This window comes from Jaculus jaculus, chromosome 1 (genome assembly GCF_020740685.1).
Source record: "Jaculus jaculus isolate mJacJac1 chromosome 1, mJacJac1.mat.Y.cur, whole genome shotgun sequence".
NCBI classification, from domain to species: Eukaryota; Metazoa; Chordata; class Mammalia; order Rodentia; family Dipodidae; genus Jaculus; species Jaculus jaculus.
The window spans coordinates 142984434-143007447 of NC_059102.1; the positions used below are offsets into that span (position 1 = coordinate 142984434).

A 23014-nucleotide genomic window follows, 5' to 3' on the forward strand; every position below is an offset into this window, starting at 1 on the left:
TGCTAAGTCTGTTTCCCCTTTTATCACAGCTGGACCTAATCTGACACTATGGATCTTACCTTCCTTTTTTTCGGGGGGGGGGGGGGTTGGTTTTTCAAGGTAGGGCTTCACTCTAGCCCTGACTGACCTGGAATTCACTATGTAGTCTCAGGGTGGCCTTGAATTCACAGAGGTCCTCCTACCTCTGCCTCCCAGTGCTGAGATTAAAGGCCAGCACCACCATGCCCGGCCTTTTTTTTTTTTTTCCTCAATTTTTATTAAATTTTCCATGATTATAAAAAGTATCCCATGGTAATACCCCCCCACACTTTCCCCTTTGAAATTCCATTCTCCATCATATCCTCTCCCCATCTCAATCAGTCTCTCTTTTATTTTGATGTCATGGTCTTTTCCTCCTTTTATGATGGTCTTGTGTAGGTAGTGTCAAGCACTATGAGGTCATTGATATCCAGGCCATTTTATGTCTGGAGGGAGCACGTTGTATGGAGTCCTACCCTTCCTTTGGCTCTTACATGCTTTCCGCCACCTCTTCCACATTGGACCCTGAACCTTGGAAGATGTGATCTAGATGTTAGTCAGTACTCCAGTCACTTCTTTCCAGCACTATGATACCTTCTGAGTTATCCCAAAGTCACTGCCATCTGAAAAGAGAACATTCTGTACCCAAAGTGAGAGTAGCATTAATATAAGGGTATCAATATTAAGAGAGGTGCTTACTGGGCAGTGTGATAAGCATACTATATACATTTTTCCATACATCAGCAGATGTTACACCCCTAGGGCTCTTGACTACCCCTGTTTTAAGTTTTCAGTATCAGGGATGTGTTTTCCCCCATGGAGTGGGCCTGTAGTCCAGTTGGAGGGCAGTTGGTTTCCACCATGACAGATGTGCCACTATTGCACCCGTTGGCTCATTTGGGCTGGCTGGCCAATTATAAGGCTTGCATTGTCCACTGTTGAGTATCTTCACTGGTGGTATCTATTTCTCCCATTGAACTACATGTAGAATGGCTTCTTCCAGCTTTCTGTCAGCTGGTCTACATGGAGGAGATTATCAGCTCAGTTCCAGCAGGATTTCTCAGTGGCCTTGCAGGCCAAGTATGTGAAGTCTTCAGCAATAGGGTCTTACCATCTATTCCTGGTAGGAAACCAAGGGCCTTGGCAATGGCCTATAGTGTTTTGGAGGCATCAGGGACCTTCCTGGCCAACAACTCACTGGAGGTATCCCATCCCTGGCACTGAAAATTTTCTAACAGCGACCTATGACTGCTGAGTGTTCCATTGTCCGAAACTGGAGGATTCCATATGATTTATTTGCATCCTCTTAGATTTTGAGTAGCCCTCCCTCCACCTTTCCTTTACTCAGTCTCTTCCCCTGACCTCTCTTTGGGCCTTTTCACCCCCATTAATCTATTCTTCTACTTGCATATATACAATACCAACCTATTAAGTACCCTCCTCCCTTCCTTTCTCTTCCCTTTATATCTCCTTTTTAGCTTACTGGCCTCTTGTACTGAGTTTTTTCCTTCTCTCACAGAAGCCCAATCATCTGTAGCTAGGATCCACATATGAGAGAGAACATGTGGTGCTTGGCTTTCTGGGCCTGGGTTACCTCACTTAGTATGATCCTTTCTAGATCCATCCATTTTCCTGCAAATTTCATAACTTCATTTTTCTTTACTGCTGCGTAGAACTCCATTGTACAAATGCACCACATCTTCATTATCCACTCATCAGTTGAAGGACATCTGGGCTGGTTCCATTTCCCAGCTATTATGAATTGAGCAACAATAAACATGGTTGAGTACATACTTCTAAGGAAATGGGATGAGTCCTTAGGTATATGCCTAGGAGTGCTATAGCTGAGTCATATGGTAGATCAATTTTTTTTTTTTTTGAGTTGCATCTTACTGTTACAGAAGATCACAGTATCCCTAAGAGGAGCAGCTATAAACTAGGATTTAGATTGAGCATTTCTTATGTGTGTGAGTAAGTGCTGACATGTTTTATCACCCAGGAGCATGTTGTCTTCCTATAGAAAGAGTGCTGGATTGCATTCTTTTTCATGTCATGAATAAATCATTCTGATAATCCTTGTCTCAGCAGAAATATGAAGGTCTTAGATGATTAGGGAAGGATTAATTCTCGATTTTCTGAAGGTTGCTGGGCAATTCTGAAGAGAAATAATCTCTTTGCTTTCACCATAGGAGCCAACCTCTGGCCTTGGCATCATTCTGGACAGTGTTTGTGGGATGTTTCCCCACCTCCTTTCCCCACTCTTGCAATTGCTCCGAGCCCTTGTGTCAGGGAAGTCCACTGCCAAAAAGGTGAGTTATCCAGTCAGATCCAGGAAGACTAGGAGTGGGGCATTACTGAGGTCCTTTCCCTGTGAATCCCTTGTGAGTTCTGTATCGATGTGTATTTGTCTGAAGTGGAAAGATAGATGCCAGTGGTACACAGTGAGAATAACACCAAGTGTAAAGAGTGAGAGATCACACAAAACCAGGTATATGTAGAAGGTCCTAACTTATCAAAGTAAAGGTGAGAAACTGAGTGGAGTGAGGCCTGGGTCTGATGAGTTGGGTGAAGATTAGCTGAGGAGAGCAGAAGGCAATTCCAAGAGCCTCAGTGGTGGCCTGGTGAGAAGTTTGGAAAGCCTGCATATATAGTCTGTCTGAAAGAGCAGATGTGAGATTTTGTGCATGTCCCATTGGTGAATGTGTGACTATGTTTCTTTCTGTATGGTGGCAGGTTTATAGTTTCTTGGATAAAATGTCTTTCTACAATGAACTTTATAAGCACAAGCCCCATGATATAATCTCCCATGAAGATGGAACTCTTTGGCGGAGGCAAACACCCAAACTTCTGTACCCTCTGGGTAAGATAGTACCCATATACAAAGTTCTAGTTAGACCACATCCTTGCCGGCTGAAGCCCCTGTGTGAGGTTCCGTTAAAGCACCTTCTGGGCTGGAGGGGTGGCTTAGCAGTTGAAGCATTTGCCTTCAAAGCCAAAGGACCCCAGATTCGTTTCCCCAAAGTCCCACATTAACCAGATGCACAAGATGGTACATGCATCTGGTGTTTGTTTGCAGTGGCTGGAGGTCCTGGTGTTCTCTCCCTCCCCCTCTCCCTCTCTCTCTCTCTCTCTCTCTCTCTCTCTCTCTCTCTCTCTCTCTCTCTCTCTCTCTCTCTGTGTGTGTGTGTGTGTGTGTGTGTGTGTGTGTGTGTCTCCCTCTTTCCATCTTTCTCTCTGTCAAATAAAAGTAAATAAAATAAAGCACCTTTCTTTTCTTCTCTCTGCTTGTTGATTTGTTGATGGGTACAGTCATCTCTTGCTCTGTTTCTGTGGATTGAATCCAGAGCTTTTTGTACACTTGGTAAGTGGTCCACCACTGAGCTGTATCCCTGTCTAGTTTCTTTCCTCTCCCCATTTTATGAGAGCATCTTGCTATGTAGCCCATTAAGGAAGTCTATGTCTGGTGGAGTCCTCAGTTACTACACTGATCTCTCTTCCTGTCTTTTGTAGGAGGTCAGACGAATCTTCGCATTCCTCAAGGCACTGTGGGCCAGGTCATGCTTGATGATAGGGCTTACCTGGTACGCTGGGAATACTCCTACAGCAGCTGGACCCTCTTTACCTGTGAGATTGAAATGCTGCTTCATGTTGTTTCGACTGCAGGTAAGGTCAGCTTGCGGAGAGATGACTACAGGGAGGGAAGAGTGGACGTGTTTGGAGGATTTGGAGAATAGACAGAATTTCAAGATAAAATTCAGAACCATCAAGGTTGGGACTTGTATGATTTGTTTACCTGGTTCTCAGAGAGCACTCAGTGATTTTGTTTAGAGTGGTTTATCGTGAAGTCACAGGCCATCTTTCCTCTCAGATGTGATTCAGCACTGCCAACGGGTCAAACCTATCATAGATCTGGTCCACAAGGTCATTAGCACAGATCTGTCTATAGCAGATTGTCTCCTGCCTATCACATCCCGCATCTACATGCTGCTGCAGCGGTGAGTCCTGTGTGGCTGGCTAACCTACAACTGCTTAGTAGAGCTTACGGCAGTGAGTCTCCTGGTTTCCAGGAACCGGGCTATACACCCTTCGGGTTCAAGTCTACATGTTTTCCTTTGGGAAGCCCTGCTGGCTATGTGTTCCCTGCTGCGGGCTTTCCTGTTTTTATATTCCTGCTGACAGAAATGTGGAAAGAGAACTGGGAAATATTTGTGATAGCAACACTTGTGTTATTCACTATTTTTAGTGCACTGTTTTGTTCTCCAACCAGGTTGACAACAGTCATCTCCCCCCCTGTGGATGTCATTGCTTCTTGTGTTAATTGTTTAACTGTCTTGGCTGCCCGGAATCCAGCAAAGGTGAGATCTTCCAAATGCCAAGTCTTCCAAAAGCCAAGGAGTATGGTAGTTTGCAAATCCCCAGAAGATAACACTTAATTCTTCTTCCTTCTTCTTCTAGGTCTGGACTGATCTTCGTCACACAGGATTTTTACCATTTGTGGCCCATCCTGTGTCCAACATGAGTCAGATGATTAGGTAAGCCAGGTCCTGGATGGATAGATTACACTCCCTATAGTGAACTGTCCCTGATCTAGCCAGGCTTTGCTCATTTTAAAGAAGCTTCTCTCTGCCTGGACCTGAGATTGAATGAGGACAAGGTAAAGGAGATGAGGGACATGGGACCCAGAGCTGTTTTCTTCTTCAGGCACACTGAGAGACAGAGTTCTTATCCAGCTGCAGCTACCTAAGCAATGTGGGCATTTACTTTCCAGCTGAGAAATTCTGGGGTGTCAGCATCCAGAGTCTTGATGTCCTATTTTCAAGCAGTCAGTTTGATTTTACTCGATCTGAGGGTTTGTGAGTTTTCTCTCCCAGTAGACCAGCTACTGACATCAGGCTCTGTCTTAGCTCACTCCACATTCCTGTGTGTAGGACAGATGCTTCCCTGATGATGCATTTGGTACTTCCCCTAAACCTCTTAAAGTTGTACATCAATGAAACATGTTTTTAATATATACTCTCTATATAAAATTGCCTATATTTGATTATTTTCCTTGCAGAGCTTTTAAATTTTATGCTATAGCCATCTAGACAATAACCGTAATGTTCTGTAATTACATTCCTAAGGCCTTGAAGTTTCTCATGTTATCTCTCTGCCTCTCTTTTTCCAGTGCGGAAGGGATGAATGCTGGAGGGTATGGCAATCTGCTAATGAATAGTGAACAGCCTCAGGGGGAGTATGGGGTCACTGTTGCCTTTCTGCGCCTGATTACCACCCTCGTCAAAGTATGTTCTGATCACATAATTTGAAATAGTTTTCTGCCTCCTGCTACCATAGGTGTCTTATCTGTGGGCACATGAGTTGACCTGGAGCTGTGGCTTCATCACTTTTGGTGTGTTGAGAACATACAACATACCAGTATGTTCTATAGTTGTTGCTTAGTTATATGAGTTTATTTATAATACTCAGAAGGCTTACAGGGTAAAAGTTGAGAAATATCAATTCTGCAGTACATGTTGAAAGTTGTTTTCACTGTCTTTTAAACAATGTTTTTATTTAGTTATTTATTTGACAGAGAGAAAGAGGGAGAGAGACGATGGGCGTGCCAGGTCCTCCAGCCACTGGAAACAAACTCCAGACACATGTACCCTTTTGAGCATATGGCTAACGTGGGTCCTGGGGAATCAAACCTGGGTCCTTTAGCCTTGCAGGCAAATGCCTTAACAACTAAGCCATCCCTCTAGCCCTTCACTGTCTTTAAAAAAAAAAAAACATTATTTGAGAGAGAGAGAATTGGTGTTCTAAGGCCTCAGCCACTTAAGTCGCCCTCCAGATGCTTACACCACCTAATAGGCATGTGCGACCTTGTGCTTGCGTCACTGTGGTGTGTCTGGCTATCATGGGATCTGGAGAGTCAAACATGGGCCCTTAGGCTTTCCAGGCAAGTGCCTTGTAACCGCTAAGCCATCTCTCCAGCCCTTTTTTTCCAGCCACTGTCTTTTTAAGTCAATGTGTCCTTTTCTTTCACTCATGCATGTGTAGTGTGCATAGTGTATATGTATAATCTATGCACATATGTGTGCAGATGCTCACTCCCTGTTTTTTGGGCAATTTTTAGTTATTTGCAAGTATGTGTACATATCACTATATAATATTATGTGTGTGTGTGTGTATGTGTATATATATATGGAGACAGGATGGGCACATGGGTGTGCCAGCTTCCAGGGCTTCCAACTGCTGCAAACAAACTCCAGATGCATTGCACCACCGTGCATCTGGCTTTGCATTGGTTGGTACTGGGGAATTGAACCTGGGCCATTAAGCTTTACAAGCAAATACCTTAACCATTGTGCTCTCTCCAGCCCCTTCTTGGCTTTTTAATTTTTTTTTTTTAAATATTTTAAGCTGGGTGTGGTGGTGCATGCTTTTGATCCCAGCACTTGGGAGTCAGAGTTAGGAGGATTTCCATGAGTTTGAAGTAAGCCTAAGAATCCATAGTGAATTTCAGGTCAGCCTGGGCTACAGTAAGATTCTATCTTGAAAAACAAAAACAAAACCTATTTAAGTTAGCTAGTTTGTTTATTTGTTTGAGACAGGGAGAGAGAATGGGCATTCCAGGTCTTCCTGCCACAGCAAACAAACTACAGAAACATATCCCACTTTGTATATCTGGCTTTACATGGATACTTCGTGTCATGTGAGGGAGAATGGGCGCATCATGGCCACCAGCCATTGCAAATGCACTCCAGACTCATGTGCCCCCTTGTGCATCTGGCTAATGTGGGTCCTGGGGAACTGAACCTGGGGCCTTTGGCTTTGCAGGTAACCATCCCCCCAGCCCTTACAACTTTTTTAAATTAATTATTTATTTATTTGAGAGAGAGAGAAAATGGGCATGCCAGTGCATCCAACCTCTGTAAACGAACTCCAGATGCATGCACCACCTTATGCATCTGACTTAGGTGGGTGGATACTGGGGATTTTAACCTGGGTCTTCTGGCTTTGTAGGCAAGTTCTTGAACTAAGCCATCTTCCTGCCCCCTTCTTTGGTTTTTAAACAGGGTCTCACTCTAGCCCCTGGAACTTACTTTGTAGCCCAAGCCTGCCTCAAACTCATGGCCTCCCAAGTGCTTGGATTAATGGCCAAGCTAAATTTTCTTGAAAAACCTCATTATTTTCCCCCAAGATAGGTTCTCCCTCTATCCCAGGCTAACCTAGAATTCACTTGGTAGTATCAGGGTGGCTTAAAACTCACAATTGTCCTACCTCAGCTGGGATTAAAAGTGTATGCCACCACACCAGGCTGTCATCTTTTCTTGAATTTAGACTTGTTGTGTTGGGGTTTTTTTTGTTGTTGTTTGTTTGTTTTTGGTTTCCTTTTTGTTTTTTTGTAATTAATCAATTGATTTTATTTTTCAAGGTAAGGTTTTGCTCTAGCCCAGACTGACCTGGTATTAACTATGTAGTCTCAGGGTGGCTTTGAACTCATGGTGATCCTCCTACCTCTGCCTCCTAAGTGCTGGAATTAAAGGTATGCACCATGACTAGCCTAGAGTTGCTATTTTTAGTCAGACTGGATGACTAGTGAGTTCCTGCGATTCTCCTGCCTCTGCTTCCCACAGGACTGGGATTATAGTCTGTGTGGCCATGCCCATCTTTTTATTTGGTTGCTGGGGATCCTAGAGTATACTTGTGTACATATTCACAAGTAATTTCCCAGTGTAGTATTTACTATAAAGGAAACTTGTTGATGTCTCCTGTTAAGTCCCCTCAGCTCTTTTCTAAACAAATTCTTTTTTTTTTTTTCATATTTGATATTTTATTATTAATAACAAACAGCTGCTTTAAAGTCTGTCCTGCAGCTGTTTAAGTGGGTGGGAGAGGACACCCTTACCCTAACAAGGAAAACTCAAAAGTAAGCCTTTATATACAAGCAAATTTAGAGCTCTTTTAAATGTCCAAAGCCTTTAGTTTAATTGAGAATTAAACTAATTCTGAAGTAACATGTGAATCATGAACGAAAATGTTCAAAATTTTTTTATAAACAAATTCTTAATGTGTAATCAAAGAATGGATTACAATTGTGAAAAATACTACTGTAGAATTAAGAAGAGGAATGTGAACTAGAAGGGCTGCACAGGTGGCTCAGCAGTTACAAGCACTTGTTTACAAACTACAAAGCCTGATGGACCAGGTTCAATTCCCCAATATCCATGTAAAGTCTGGTGCACACATCGGTGCATGTTTACAGTAGGAAGAGGTTGTGATATATTCTCTCTCTGTCTCTGCTTGCAGATAAATAAGTAAATAAATAATATTTTAAAAATTTAAATATATTTTATTTATTTATTATTTATTTGAGAGAGAGAGAATGGGCACACCAGAGCCACCAGCCACTGAAAATGAACTCCAGATGCATGTGCCCCCTTGTGCATGGAGAGTTGAACCGGGATCCTTAGGATTTGCAGGCAAGCACGTTAAGTGCTAAGCCATCTCTCCAGCCCCTTAAAAAATTTTAAGAAAAAATAAACAGAGAGGCATCTGGTCTAAATGAGGTCATAGAAGGAATGGACCAAACAGATATATACAGGACATTTCATCCAAAGGCTGCAGAATATACATTCTTTTCAGCTGCACATGGAACATTCTCTAAAATAGACCATATATTAGGACACAAAGCAAATCTTAACAAATTCAGGAAAATTGAAATAATCCCTTGCATTCTATCTGACCACAATGGAATTAAACTACAAATCAGTAGCAAGAAAGGCTATAGTGCGTACACAAAATCACGGAAACTAAATAATACACTACTAAATGATGAATGGGTCAATGAAGAAATCAAGAAGGAAATCAAAAAATTTATAGAGTCAAATGATAATGAGAACACAACATATCAAAATCTCTGGAACACAATGAAGGCAGTTCTAAGAGGTAAATTTATAGCCTTAAATGCCTATATTAAGAAATTAGAAAGGTCGCAAGTAAACGACCTAATGCTTCAGCTTAAAGCCTTGGAAAAAGAAGAACAAGGCAAACCAAAAATCAGTAGACGGGAAGAAATAATAAAGATTAGGGCAGAAATTAATGAAATAGAAATGAAAAAAACAGTCCAAAGAATTAATGAAACAGAGTTGGTTCTTTGAAAGGATAAACAAGATTGATAAACCCTTAGCAAATCTGACCAAAAGAAAGAGAGAAGAGACACAAATTAATAAAGTCAGAGATGAAAAAGGTAACATCACAACAGATTCCAGAGAAATTAAAAAAAATCATAGGGATATACTATAAAAGCATATACTCCACAAAGTATGAAAATCTGAAAGAAATGGATGCTTTCCTTGATTTATATGACCTACCTAAATTAAATGAAAATGAGATTAATCACTTAAATAGACCTATAACAAACATGGAGATCCGAACAGTTATCAATAATCTCCCAACTAAAAAAAAGCCCAGGCCCAGATGGATTCACTGCTGAATTTTACCAGACCTTTAAGGAAGAGCTAACACTATTGCTTCTTAAGCTTTTCCAGGAAATAGAAAAAGAAGGAATTCTACCAAACTCCTTCTATGAGGCCAGCATCACCCTGATACCAAAACCAGGCAAAGATAGAACAAAAAAAGAAAATTACAGACCAATCTCCCTCATGAACATAGATGCAAAAATTCTCAACAAAATATTGGCAAACAGAATACAAGAGTATATCAAAAAGATCATTCACCCTGACCAAGTAGACTTTATCCCAGAGATGCAGGGATGGTTCAACATACGCAAATCTATAAATGTAATACATTATATAAACGGGTTGAAGGGCAAAAATCACATGATCATCTCATTAGACGCAGAGAAAGCATTTGACAAAATCCATCATCCCTTCATGATAAAAGTCCTACAGAGACTAGGAAAAGAATGAACATATCTCAATATAATAAAAGCTATTTATGACAAGCCTGCAGCCAACATATTACTAAATGGGGAAAAACTGGAAGCTTTTCTACTAAAATCAGGAACAAGACAAGGGTGTCCACTGTTCCCACTTTTATTTAATATAGTTTTGGAAGTCTTAGCCATAGCAATAAGGCAAGAGACACACATAAAAGGGATACAAATTGGAAAGGAAGAGATCAAGTTATGATTATTTGCAGATGACATTATTCTATACATAAAGGACCCTAAAGACTCTACTAGCAAACTGTTAGAGCTGATCAAAACCTACAGCCATGTAGCAGGATACAAAATAAATACATAGAAATCAGTAGCCTTCCTATATGCTAACAACAAACACACAGAGGATGAAATCAGAGGATCACTCCCATTCAAAATTGCATCAAAAAAAAAAAAAAAGTACCTTGGAATAAACCTAACAAAGGAAGTAAAAAAATCTCTACAATGAGAACTTTAAAACACTCAAGCGAGAAATTGCAGAAGACACTAGAAAGTGGAGAAACATCCCTTGTTCCTGGATTGGAAGAATCAATATTGTGAAAATGGCAAACTTACCTAAAGCAATCTACACATTTAATGCAATCCCTATCCAAATTCCAAAGGCATTCTTAATGGAAATAGAAAAAACAATCCAAAATTTCATTTGGAATCACAAAAAAACTCGAATATCTTAAATAATACTGAGCAACAAAAATAAGGCTGGTGGTATCACCATACCTGATTTTAACCTATACTACAGAGCCATAGTAACAAAAACAGCGTGGTACTGGCACAAAAACAGACATGTAGATCCGTGGAACAGAATAGAGGACCCAGATGTAAGCCCAAGTAGCTATAGCCACCTGATATTCGATAAAAATGCCAAAAATACTCATTAGAGAAAAGACAGCCTCTTCAGCAAATGGTGTTGGGAAAATTGGATATATATCTGCAGAAGGATGAAAATAGACTCTTCTCTCTCGCCATGCACAGAATGAACCTGGGTTCCCCTGGGTCCTTAGGCTTTGCAGACATATATCTTTACTGCTGAGCCATCTTGCCAGTTCCCACATTGTTTGTTTAGTTGCCTTTTCTATTCTAGTGAAATTCACAATTTTAGAACATGGGATCAGTTGAAGTAGGCTTTTTTTTTTTCTTTTTCTTTTTGAGACAGAGTCTTGCTATATATGTAGTCCTGGCTGGTCTTAAACTTGTTGTGATCCTCCTGCCTCTACCTTTGCCTCTGTCTCCACCTCCTGAATTATGGGATTACAGGCCTGAATGAGCGAGAGTACCCAGCCTGAAGTAGGGATTTCTTATTTTTTTGCATGTGTGTATATGTGTGCTGTGTGGTGCCTGGTATGCTCACCAGTGGCTGGAGGCACTTGCCTGGTGGCTGCAGCAGAACATTGCTTGTCCCTCTCAAGTGCTCTTCCACCCAGCTTTGTTTTGAGCTGAAATCTCTACTGATTCAGGAGCTTGTAGGGCTCCAAAGAGTCTCAGTTCTCTGCTCCCCTGCAGGACTGGAGTTATGGGTTTATGTAACCATGCACAGCTGTTTACGTGAGATCTGGGGATTCAAACTCTGATGGTCTCAGACCTTCATGTTTGTGCAAGGAGTACCCTTAACTTCAGAGTAGCTAGCTTGCCTGCCTGCCTGCTTTCTATCCTCCCTCCCTCCCTCCCTCCTCCCTCCCCCTCTCTCTCCCTCCCTCCCTTCTTTCCTTCGTGTATGTTTTGAGGTAGGGTTTCACTTTAACCTAGGCTGACTTGGAATTCACTATGTAGTCTTAGAGTGTCCTCAGACTCACAGTGGTCATCCTTCCTCTGCCTCCCAAGTGTTGGGATTAAAGGCATGCGCCACCATGCCCAGCAAGATTTCCTGAAAGAAAAAACATGACAGTAAAAAAGCCCCAAAGTGAGCTGGAGAGGTGGCTTAGCAGTTACGGCACTTGCCTATAAAGCCAAAGGACCGATGTTCGAGTCCCCAGGAACCTGGTAAGCCAGACACACAAGGGGGTGCATGCATCTGAAGTTTGTTTGCAGTGGTTGAAGGCCATAGCACACCAGTTTTCTCTCTTACCTGCCTCTCCGCCTGCAAATAAAGTTAATTTAAAAACACTTAGGGCTGCAGAAATAGCTTAGCAGTTAAAAAGTGCTTGCCTGTGAAGCCCACGAATCCAGGTTCTATTCTCCGTGTCCTATGTAAGCCAGAAACACATGGTGGTGCGTGCTCTGGAGTTGGTTCTTCAGTGGCTAGAGTCCCTGGTGCACCCATTTTCTCCTTTCTCCCTCTCTGTCTAATAAATAAAATCTTAAATTTTTTAAAATTGCTTTATAGCAAGGCTTGGTGTTGTATGCTTTTAATCCCAACACTTGGGAGGCAGAGGTAGGAGGATTGCCATGAGTTCAAGGCCACTCTGAGATACATAGTGAATTCCAGGTCAGCCTGGGCTAGAGTGAGACTCTATCTTGAACAAACCAAAAAAATAAAAAAATTAATTTATTTATGAAAATGCCCCAAAGTGTCAGGGCAAGCATGCTTAGGATTTTGGCCAGTGTCCAAAGAAAAGAAAGGGAAAGTAAGGCTTTTTTGAGTTAAAACTCAGAAAAGTAGGCAGGTGAACTGTGAGAGATTGTGAACAATTGCCTGAAATCGGAATTGCTAATGTTTCCATTAATTGATGGCCAAGGTTTGCATAAGTCTCCTTTGGACCCGTCTGTGCTTTTGAAGTTAAATCTTGTAAGTAGAGGACTCTTCCTTACATGACAGAGGCCCTCACATAATGATTTCCCATAGGGGCAGCTTGGTAGCACCCAGAGCCAAGGCCTGGTGCCCTGTGTGATGTTTGTGTTGAAGGAGATGCTTCCTAGCTACCACAAGTGGCGTTATAACTCTCACGGTGTGCGGGAACAGATTGGTAAGGATAATATGGGAAGGGAAGGCTGGAGAATCTTTGGAGATCTTTCTCCCTCTGTTGGGGTAAGGGTTATTATACAAGGCCACATTATTGCTGGGTTTTTTTTCCCCCTCTGGAGTTTAGGTTGCTTGATCCTGGAGCTGATTCATGCGATACTCAACCTGTGCCATGAGACAGACCTACACAACAGGTACTGAGGGGACTGTTAGTAGAGCCTGCTGTTCACTAGGGTAGACTCTGGCTGTTGCTGTGTAAAGTCATTTCATTTCCTCCAGACAGCTCCCTTTAATTGAGTCTAAAGTTCATCAATCTCAGGGTTCTGGTTTGCTTTCCACTGGCTCAATGGTCATTTCTCCCTGTTGAGAGAGAAAAACAAATGAAGTGAGGAATAGAATGTTTTAAGTATATATGTCTATATGCACTTCATCTTGTTTATGATTTTTACCAAAATTATGCATGTTCATTAAAAAAATACTGATTTAGACATCAAAATAAAAGAGACTGAGAGAGGGAGGTGCTATGATGGAGAATGGAGTTTCAAAGGGGAAAGTGGGGGGAGGGAGGGCATTAACATGGGATTTTTTTTTTTTTTTTTTTTTTTTTTTTTTGGTTTTTTGAGGTAGGGTCTCACTCTGGTCCAGGCTGACCTGGAATTAACTCTGTCATCTCAGGGTGGCCTTGAACTCATGGCGATCCTCCTACCTCTGCCTCCCGAGTGCTGGGATTAAAGGCGTGCGCCACCACGCCCGGCTAACATGGGATTTTTTTAATACAATCTTTTTTTTTTTTTTAATTTTTTTTGTTTATTTATTTATTTGGGAGTGACAGAGAGAGAAAGAGGCAGAGAGAGAAACAGAGCAAGAGAGAAAGAGAGAATGAGTGCACCAGGGCCTCCAGCCATTGCAAACGAACTCCAGATGCATGCGCCCCCTTGTGCATCTGGCTAACGTGGATTCTGGGGAATTGAGCCTCGAACCGGGGTCCTTAGGCTTCACAGGCACGCGCCTAACTGCTAAGCCATCTCTCCAGCCTGGGATATTTTTTACAATCATGGAAGTTGTTAATAAAAAAATTTTTGAAAAAAAATACTCATTTAGTTCAAAATGTCCTCCATAAGTCTACTTCCCAGAAATTTCTAATGCGTTAGTGTGTATTCTTCTAGGTTTTTCCCTCTACTTATACTAAATGCTCTGTAATGTTGTTTCTATGCCACAACACACAGTTGTCTTGTTTGAATAGTTCTGTGCATTCCACGCGTGGGTAAATCTTGATTTATTTCATTAACTATACCCATTAGTTGATGGCAGTTTAGATTGTATTTCAGAGTGGTCCTTAGGACTAAGTCTGTTTCAGGAAAGTGATCAGAGAGTCTTGCAAGGAGCTAATCTGTCTGTCCTGTGTCCAGTTGGTTAGGTTTGCCCCATGGTGCTCTTCCAGTGAAAAACTTGGAAGCTCCCTAGTAACTGAAAACCCTTGTGTTTTCCAGTCACACTCCCAGCCTGCAGTCTCTGTGCATCTGCAGTCTGGCCTACACAGAAGCTGGACAGACTGTCATCAATATCATGGGCATTGGTGTTGACACCATTGACATGGTGATGGCCGCTCAGCCCCGAAGGTAGAATTTCCTCTGTACCTGCCCCTTTACTCTTTATGGTGTTGTATGTTTTAAGAACTCTATCTTACTGTAACTTGAAATTGCTTTTTCCCTCCCTTTGTGTTGTAGGTGCTGTTAGGGGGTGGATATGCACACGTGTGTATGTGGCGGCCACAAGTTGACACCAGTTGTCTTCCTTGATCACTCTTATTTTGCTGAGAGGAGTGTTCCCAACCCCAGAATTTACTGTTTCAGCTAGTCTAGGTAGCCCCAGGGATTCCTCCCTTGAGCTGGGATTACAGGTTGCTGCCACTCCCACCCTGCATTTACATGAGTGCTGGGGATCCAAACTCTGGTCCCCAGGTTTGCATAGCAAGTGCTTTACTGACTCAGCCATTTCCACAGCCTCTGTAGTCACATCTTAAATATGGCCTTAACCAAAAAAAAGAATATAAGCCAGGTGTTGCGGTACAGGCCTTTAATCCTAGAACTCAGGAGGCAGAGGTAGGAGGATTGCTATGAGTTCAAGGCCACCCTGAGACTACATAAGTGAATTCCGGGTCAGCCTGGACTAGAGTGAAACCTTACCTTGAAAGACAAAACAAAACAAAAGATAGCCTTGTCCTTCTGATGCTATACCCTTTATGTAAGCAATTGGCTACTGCATAAACTGGCACTTAGCCCCTCTTCTTTCCTAATTTGGACTGGGGCCTCTAATGGAAGCTGGTTAACTCTGGGATCATTGTTGAAATCTAATTCATGAGATCACATATGTTATCAGTTGAGTCATGTTGTATGAATTAATTCTGGCTTCCATTTGGCATCCTAGTGATGGGACAGAGGGCCAAGGCCAGGGCCAGCTGCTGATCAAGACTGTGAAATTAGCCTTCTCTGTTACCAACAATGTTATTCGGCTCAAACCTCCTTCTCAAGTAGTGTCCCCGCTGGAACAGGCTCTCACACAACATGGTATGTATGTCTCTTCTAGTCAGGCATATGTTTGCCCATAAATACATTTTTTTTTCCCCTATGAGGTAGGATGTCACACTAGCTCAGGCTGACCTGGAACTTACTATGTAGTCTCAGGGTGGCCTTGAACTCATGGTGATTCTCCTGCCTCTGTCTCCCACTGAGATTAAAGGCATGTACCACCATACCTGGCTCCGTAAATATATATTTTATGCCATGTTTTAGGTAACTCATCTCCTGATCTTGGAAACAGTGAAACTGGATACCTCTTGCCTCCTATTGATGGAAAAACAAATAGTTAGGGATGCAGGCTTGAATAAGATTTAGGATTCAAAGCCGGGCGTGGTGGCGCACGCCTTTAATCCCAGCACTCGGGAGGCAGAGGTAGGAGGATCGCCAAGAGTTCAAGGCCACCCTGAGACTACATAGTGAATTCCAGGTCAGCCTGAGCCAGAGTGAGACCCTACCTCAAAAAAAAAAAAAAAAAGATTTAGGATTCAGACCGCCACGTGAGAACCTCAGGCATGTTACTTGGAAACTCTAACTCAGATTTTCTTCTGACTGATCATAGTGGCTCACACCTGTAATCTTAGCACATCGGGGAGGCTGAGACAGGATTATCACCATGACTTTAAGGTCAGTCTGAGCCACATAGTGAATTTAGGCCAGCCCGAGTTTCAGTGTGACACTTTAAACTTTGAAAAACAAAGATTTCTCATCTGTAAAGCAGGTATAATAGTACTGTATACCTTATAGAAGTATGCTGGAAATTCCAGGTCAGCCTGGGCTAGAGTGAACCCCTACCTAAAAAAATGAAAACTAAATAAGTAAGAGTTTGTTGAGGAATAAATAGTCCATACTAACACATGTAGAGAAGACTGGGCATAGCGACACATGTTACACAGTCACAGCATTTGAGTGGGAGAGGCAGGAGAAACTCCAAGTTACAGGCTAGCCATACCATGTCTCAAAAACAAAACAGTGCTGGGTAGATAGCTTAGCAGTTAAGGCACTTGCCCGAGAAGCATAAGGACCCCATTTCTTTTTTTTTTTTTTTAAGGACCCCATTTTGATTCTCCAGTACCCATGTAAACTAGATGCCCAAGGGGTCGCATGCGTCTGAAGTTCATTTACAGGGGGTAAAGGCCCTGGCACACCCATTCTGTCTATCTCTCTTCTCTCTACCTATTTCTGCTTGCAAATAAATGAAGAAGGAAGGAAGGAAAGGCAGGGGAGATTGCTCAGTGGTTAAGGTACTTGACTGCAAAGGGTTCAATTCTTCAGTGCCCATGTAGTCAGATGCACAAAGTGGCACATGTAGAGTTCATTTGCAATGCCTGGAAAACTTGTGTTTTTTTTTCTGTCTCTCTCTCTCTGCTTTCAAATAAATAAATACAAACCATCCCTGAGAATCATTTTGCAGTTAATAGTTGGTGGGGTAAGGAGACATTTTCTTCAATGGTAGAGCCACTGGTAAGGTGCCCTTGCTTTGATAAATAATCTCCCACCATGTTCATGCAGGCTATCCTAAGTAAATTCAGTGAGTTACCAAAAACAAACACAAAAACCTCAGAAGAGTTCCCAGTACCAGTCAAACATTGGCTCTTGTTACATTGTGACTTTAGGATAGTTATTTAAAGCCGGGTGTGGTCGTGCACACCTTTAATCCCATCCAGCACTCAGGAAGGCCAGTCTGAGACTACATAGTGAATTTCAGATCAGGCAGGACTAGAATGAGACCTTACCTCAAAAAGATTAAAAAAAAAAAAAAAAAAAAAAGAAAAAAAAAGAAAAAGCTGGGCGTGGTGGTATACTCATTTAATCCCAGCACTTGGGAAACAGGTAGGAGGTGAATTCGAGGCAAACCTGAGAATAAATTCCAGGTCAGCCTGGGCTAGAGTGAAATCCTACCTTGAAACCCCCGCCCCCCAAAAAAAGAATGTGATATTATATCTAAGACCGTTTATAACTATATAATTTCTTTTTACTTACGCCGTGCTAAGAAATCACCCCAAGGGCCTTGTGCATATTAGGCAAGTGCTCCACCACTGAACTGCTCCAGCCCACCTTTTTTTGTTTATCTTTGGGTTTTTTTGTTCGTGGATTTTTTTTTTTTTTTTGGTTTGGTTTGAGACAGAGTTTCAATCCAGGTTGGCCATGTCCTGAATTTATTTTCTTGCCTCCACCTCCCAAGTGCTGATATTATAGGTGTGTACCATCGTGTCTAGCATGAAGTTTGGAACTTTCTGTGTTTTGTTTTTAAATTTATTTCATTATATTGCTCTTTCTTTTGTTTTTATATTTTGTGTTATTTATTTATTTGAGAGAGGGAAAGAGGCAGAGTGAGAGAGAGAAAATGGGTGCCCCAGGGCCTTCAGCCACTGCAAAGGACTGCCAGGTGCATGCACCCCTTTGTGGGGTCCTGGGGAATCAGACCAAGGTCCTTTGGCTTTGCAGGCAAGTGCCTTAACTGCTAAGCCACGCTAGGGCCTCTAACCACTGCAGACAAATTCCAGACACATGCATCACCATATGCATTTGGCTTATATAGGACCTGGAAAATGATTCTGGGTCCTTAGTCTTCACAGGTAACTGCCTTAACTGTTTAAATCATCTCCCTCTTTCTTTCTTTCTTTCTTTTTAAATTTTATTATTTCTTTCTTTATTGATTTGAGAATGACAGAGAGAATGGTCGTATCAGGGCCTCTAGCCACTGAAAATGAACTCTAGATACATGTGCTGCCTTGTACATCTGGCTTATATGGGTACTGGGGAATCGAGCCTTGAACGAGGGGACTTAGGCGTCACAGGAAATTGCTTAACTGCTCAGCCATTTCTTCAGTCCATCTTTCTTTTTTTTTTTCTTTTAAATATATATTTATTCATTTGCATGAAGAAAGAAAGAAAGAGAAAGGCACACTAGGGCCTCCAGCTCCTGCAAACGAACCCCAGATGCCTTTGCCACCTTGTGCATCTGGGTACTGAGGAATCCAACCCAGGTCATTAGGCTTTGCAGGCAAGCTCTTTAACTGCTGAGCCAGTTCTCCAGCCCCATCAGTGCCTTTCTAGCCTTCCCCCCCCCCCCCATCAAGGTAGGGTCTCATTCTATCCCAGGATGACCTGGAATTCACTATGTAGTCTCAGGGTAGGTTTGAATTCAGTGATCTCCTACCTCTGCCTCTTCACTGGTGGGATTAAGGCATGTGCTACATGCCCAGATCTAGCCTGTTTCTGCATCTCTTTTCTTCAGATTGTGTTTTCACCATTAATGAATTTGCTAGAACTGCTCCTACCCAAATTCTGATATTCTCTTTGTTTCTCACAAAAAAAAAAAAAAAAGAATTTGAGCCAGGTGTGGGGGCATGCATCTTTAATCTCAGCACTTGGGAGGCAGAGGTAGGAGGATCATGGTGAGCTCAAGGCTATCCTGAGACTACATAGTGAATTCCAGGTCAGCCTGGGCTATAGTGAAACCCTACCTCAATTCCTCAGTACCCATGTAAAGTCATAAAGAGACCCTACCTTAAAAAATAACAACAAAAAGAATGAATTTGGCAACTAGATTTATTCTGGCCTGATGTACAAGGGTTGTGGTGCCACAGCCTTTTAAAGGGGCTAGAGGGATGGCTTAGTGGTTAAGGCGTTTGCCTGCAAAGCCAAACAACCCAGGTTTGATTCTCCAGGACCCACATTAGCCAGATGCACAAGGAAGCACATGCATCTGGAGTTCTTTTGCAGTGGCTAGCGGCCCTAGCATGCTCATTCTTTCTCTCTGCCCCTGTTTCTCTGTCAAATAAATAAATAAACAAGCCAGGCATGGTAGTGCACGCCTTTAATCCCAGCACTTGGGAGGCAGAGGTAGGGGGATAGCCATGAGTTCAAGGCCACCCTGAGACTATAGTGAATTCCAAGTCAGCCTGGGCTAGAGTGAGACCCTACCTAGAAGAAAAACCAAAAATAAAATAAATAAATAAATAAACAAACGAACAAAAATAAAATATTAAAAAATAAACTCTGATGAAGTACCCTTTGTGTCTTGACTGTTTCCTGTTCTTTTTCAGGTGCCCATGGGAACAACCTCATTGCTGTCCTAGCCAAGTATATCTACCATAAACACGACCCAGCTTTGCCCCGTCTTGCCATTCAGTTGCTGAAACGATTGGCTACGGTAGGATCCATTCAGCCAACTAGTACCCTGGGATCTAGACTCTTTCGTGAGGCTACCCCTCTTTTCTTTCCTTTGGTTTTTTTCCCCTTTCAGTGCTGGGTATAGTACCCAGGACCTTAGGCATGTCAGGCTAGTAGTACTACTGGACAACATACCCCTACGTTCCCTGAGGCCACTCTTTTCCTTCTTTAAATAGAAGCAGCCTGCTAACTTGGATTAGAAAGTAATAAAAGCAAGGCTGTGAAGCTGGCTCAGTGGTTAAAGTGCTTGCTTGCCAAGTCTGCTGTCTTGGGTTCAATTCCCAAGCCACCTGTGTACCTGGACACAAAAAGTTGTACTAGTGTCTGATGTTTGTTTGCAGCAGTAAGAGACCCTGCATGCACACACATACACACACAAGTTCAAATGCAATTTTTGTGTATGTGTGTGTGTTTTATTTTTTTTGAGGTAGGGTTTCACACTAGCCCAAGCTGACCTGGAATTTACTGGGTAGTCTCAGGGTGACCTCAAACTCACAGCAGTCCTACCTCTGCCTCACAAGTGCTGGGATTACAGGCGTGTGTCACCACACCCTGCTTTCTTTTTTTTTGAGGGGGGACACGTCATTTACAAGAGCAAAACTAATAGGGGCTAGAGGGATGGCTTAGTGGTTAAGGCATTTGCCTGCAAAGCCAAAGGACCCAAGTTCTATTCCTCAGGACCCACATTAGCCAGATGCACAGGGGGCACACACGTCTGGAGTTCATTTGCAGTGGCTGGAGGCCCTGGCACGCCCTTTCTCTCCCCTCCCCCTTCTCCGTCAAATAAATAAATAGGGCTGAAGAGATGGCTTAGAGGTTAAGCACTGGCCTGTAAAGCCTAACGTGGGTCCTGGGGAATCGAGCCTTGAACCGGGGTCCTTAGGCTTCACAGGCAAGTGCTTAACTGCTAAGCCATCTCTCCAACCCCGTGCATCTGGTTTTTTATGAATATTGGGTAATGGAACCTAGTCTAACAAGCTTTGCAAGCAAGTGCCTTTAACTACTGAGCCATCTCCCTAGCCCTATATGATGGTTTTATCCTAATTGTAAGAGGTAAGAATCTTCATTGTAATCTGTTTATTTACATAATTCATATAAATGTAACTTTGACAAGTTTTTTCTGCATATATATGTATATGTATGTATGTTTGTGTGTGTGTGTTAATAAAAGTATTGCTGGGCATGGTGGCACATGCCTTTAATCCCAGCTCTTGGGAGGCAGAGGTAGTTGGATAGCTGTTAATTCAGAGCCACCCTGAGACTACATAGTGAATTACCGGTTAGTTTGTGCTAGAGTGAAACATTATCTCAAAAAAACAAAAAATAAATAAAAGTGTTGGATGTGCATTTCTGTTCTTTAACACCAAGTTTTCCCATTCTTGCCACATGGCTTTATTGGTTCTTCTTTGCTAGTCTAACAGGCAGACAAGTATCTCTTTTCCACATTCTATTTAGCCATGAAGTTTTGTTTTTTTTAATTTCTCAGCCAGACATGGTGGCGCCTGCCTTTAGTCCCAGCACTCTGGAGGCAGAGGTAGAAGGATCGTCTTGAGGTGAAGGCCACCCTGTGATTACATAGTGAATTCTAGGTCAGCTGGGCTAGAATGAGACCTTACCTCAAAAAACCAAAACATGGGCTGGAGAGATGGCTTAGCAGTGAAGGCGCTTGCCTGTGAAGGTAAAGGGCCTAGGTTCAATTCCCCAGGACCTACATAAATCAGATGCACAAAGTAGCACATGTATCTGGAATTTGCAGCAGCTGGATGCCCTGGTAATTCTATTCACATTCTCTTTCTCAAATAAAAAATAAAATAAAAACCAAAACATAAAAGCATTTTTAAAAAATAATAAAAATTCTTAATATTTTTTTAATTTATTGGAGAGAGAGAGAATGGGTGTACCAGGGCCTCCAGGCATTGCAAACGAATTCCAAATGCATATGCCACTTTGTGCATCTGGCTTACGTCACTACTGGAGGATCTAACCTGGGTCCTTAAGTTTAGCAGGTAAGTCCCTTAACCATTGATCCATTTCTCTAGCCCAGGGTCAGCATCTTTTTAATATTTACTGTTTTTTCTGTAAATTTGGGTCCTTAGACCAGAACTTAATGTCCAAGTTCTTTTTTTCATCCCCCTATGTTCTGGAGTTTTCTAATACTCTTTTGCAGAAGCCTGCTACCCTATCTCTGGAAGCCACATCTAAGCCTGTGTGTTCTGGTCTCTGTCAGGTGGCCCCAATGTCAGTGTATGCTTGCCTGGGCAATGATGCAGCTGCCATTCGTGATGCCTTCCTAACCCGCCTTCACAGCAAGATTGAGGACATGCGCATCAAAGTTATGATTCTGGAGTTCCTCACTGTTGCAGTAGAGACCCAGCCAGGCCTCATTGAGCTGTTTTTGAATCTGGAAGTGAAGGATGGTAGTGATGGCTCCAAGGTTAGCCTGCTCTTTGAGTGCATCTAGGGGGCTTCCTGGGACGTGTGGGGTGGGACTTGGACTCTCATCTGTTCCCTCTTGCAGGAGTTCAGCCTTGGTGTGTGGAGCTGCCTCCATGTGGTGCTAGAACTGATTGATTCCCAGCAGCAGGATCGATACTGGTGCCCACCTCTGTTGCATCGTGCAGCCATTGCCTTTCTGCATGCTCTGTGGCAGGACCGCAGGGATAGTGCCATGCTGGTCCTCCGAACCAAGTAAGTTTCCCCATGGGCATTAGTTGGTCTCATTTTCCTTACCTGTAAAATGGGAGTAACCATAGTTCTTATCACAGGTTTGTTGTGGCAGTTCGCTGAGAATACGAATCAAATGTGCTTTAGCACGTGGTTTAGTACAGCGGAGTCTTATGCTTCTTTTCCTTTTTAATTTACTTCCTTTTTTCAAATATTTGTAGTAATTTTTGGTTTTTGAAGTAGGGTCTCACTCAGGCTCACTTGGAATTCAACATGTAGTCTCAAGGTGGTTTCGAACTCTCAGTGATACTCCTACCTCTGCCTCCGAAGTGCTGGGACTAAAGGCATGCACTACCATACTTGGCAAATATTTGCAGTATTTTTTTATTTATTTGCAAGGAGAGAGAGAGAGAATGGACACACCATGGCCGCTTGTTAATAAAAACAAACTCCAGATACATGTACCACTTTATACATCTGGCTTTTACATGGGTACTGGGGAATCGAAATCAGGCTTTGCAAGCAAGCATCTTAGCTGTTAAGCTATCTTCTCTACCCCCCCCCCCAATTTGCTTTTTCTTTATTGCTCCATTAGCAGGTGTCAATTCCATTTTGTATTTGCTAACCCCATCAGTGCCATTATTATTGAGAAACAGCTTCAGACTACAGTGGCTTCCTTTAAGCCAGTGGACAGAAGCAATTGGATTGGAATCTGTTGGCACAATGAGAAGGAAT

At 42.5% G+C, this 23014-nt stretch overlaps 1 protein-coding gene across 1 annotated transcript in view; it reads left to right on the top strand.

The window, feature by feature from the left end:
* The window catches only part of Nup188 (nucleoporin 188), a 70655-nt gene that overhangs the window by 25115 nt on the left and 22526 nt on the right, over positions 1–23014 (top strand). The window contains exons 7-20 of the mRNA XM_045132919.1: positions 2208–2327; positions 2752–2878; positions 3529–3681; positions 3887–4013; positions 4286–4373; positions 4474–4550; positions 5186–5300; positions 12744–12864; positions 12988–13054; positions 14351–14479; positions 15288–15427; positions 19489–19595; positions 21843–22049; positions 22134–22303. Coding sequence (XP_044988854.1) covers positions 2208–2327; positions 2752–2878; positions 3529–3681; positions 3887–4013; positions 4286–4373; positions 4474–4550; positions 5186–5300; positions 12744–12864; positions 12988–13054; positions 14351–14479; positions 15288–15427; positions 19489–19595; positions 21843–22049; positions 22134–22303 — 1748 coding nt within the window. The remainder of the gene's footprint in view (positions 1–2207; positions 2328–2751; positions 2879–3528; positions 3682–3886; positions 4014–4285; positions 4374–4473; positions 4551–5185; positions 5301–12743; positions 12865–12987; positions 13055–14350; positions 14480–15287; positions 15428–19488; positions 19596–21842; positions 22050–22133; positions 22304–23014) is intronic.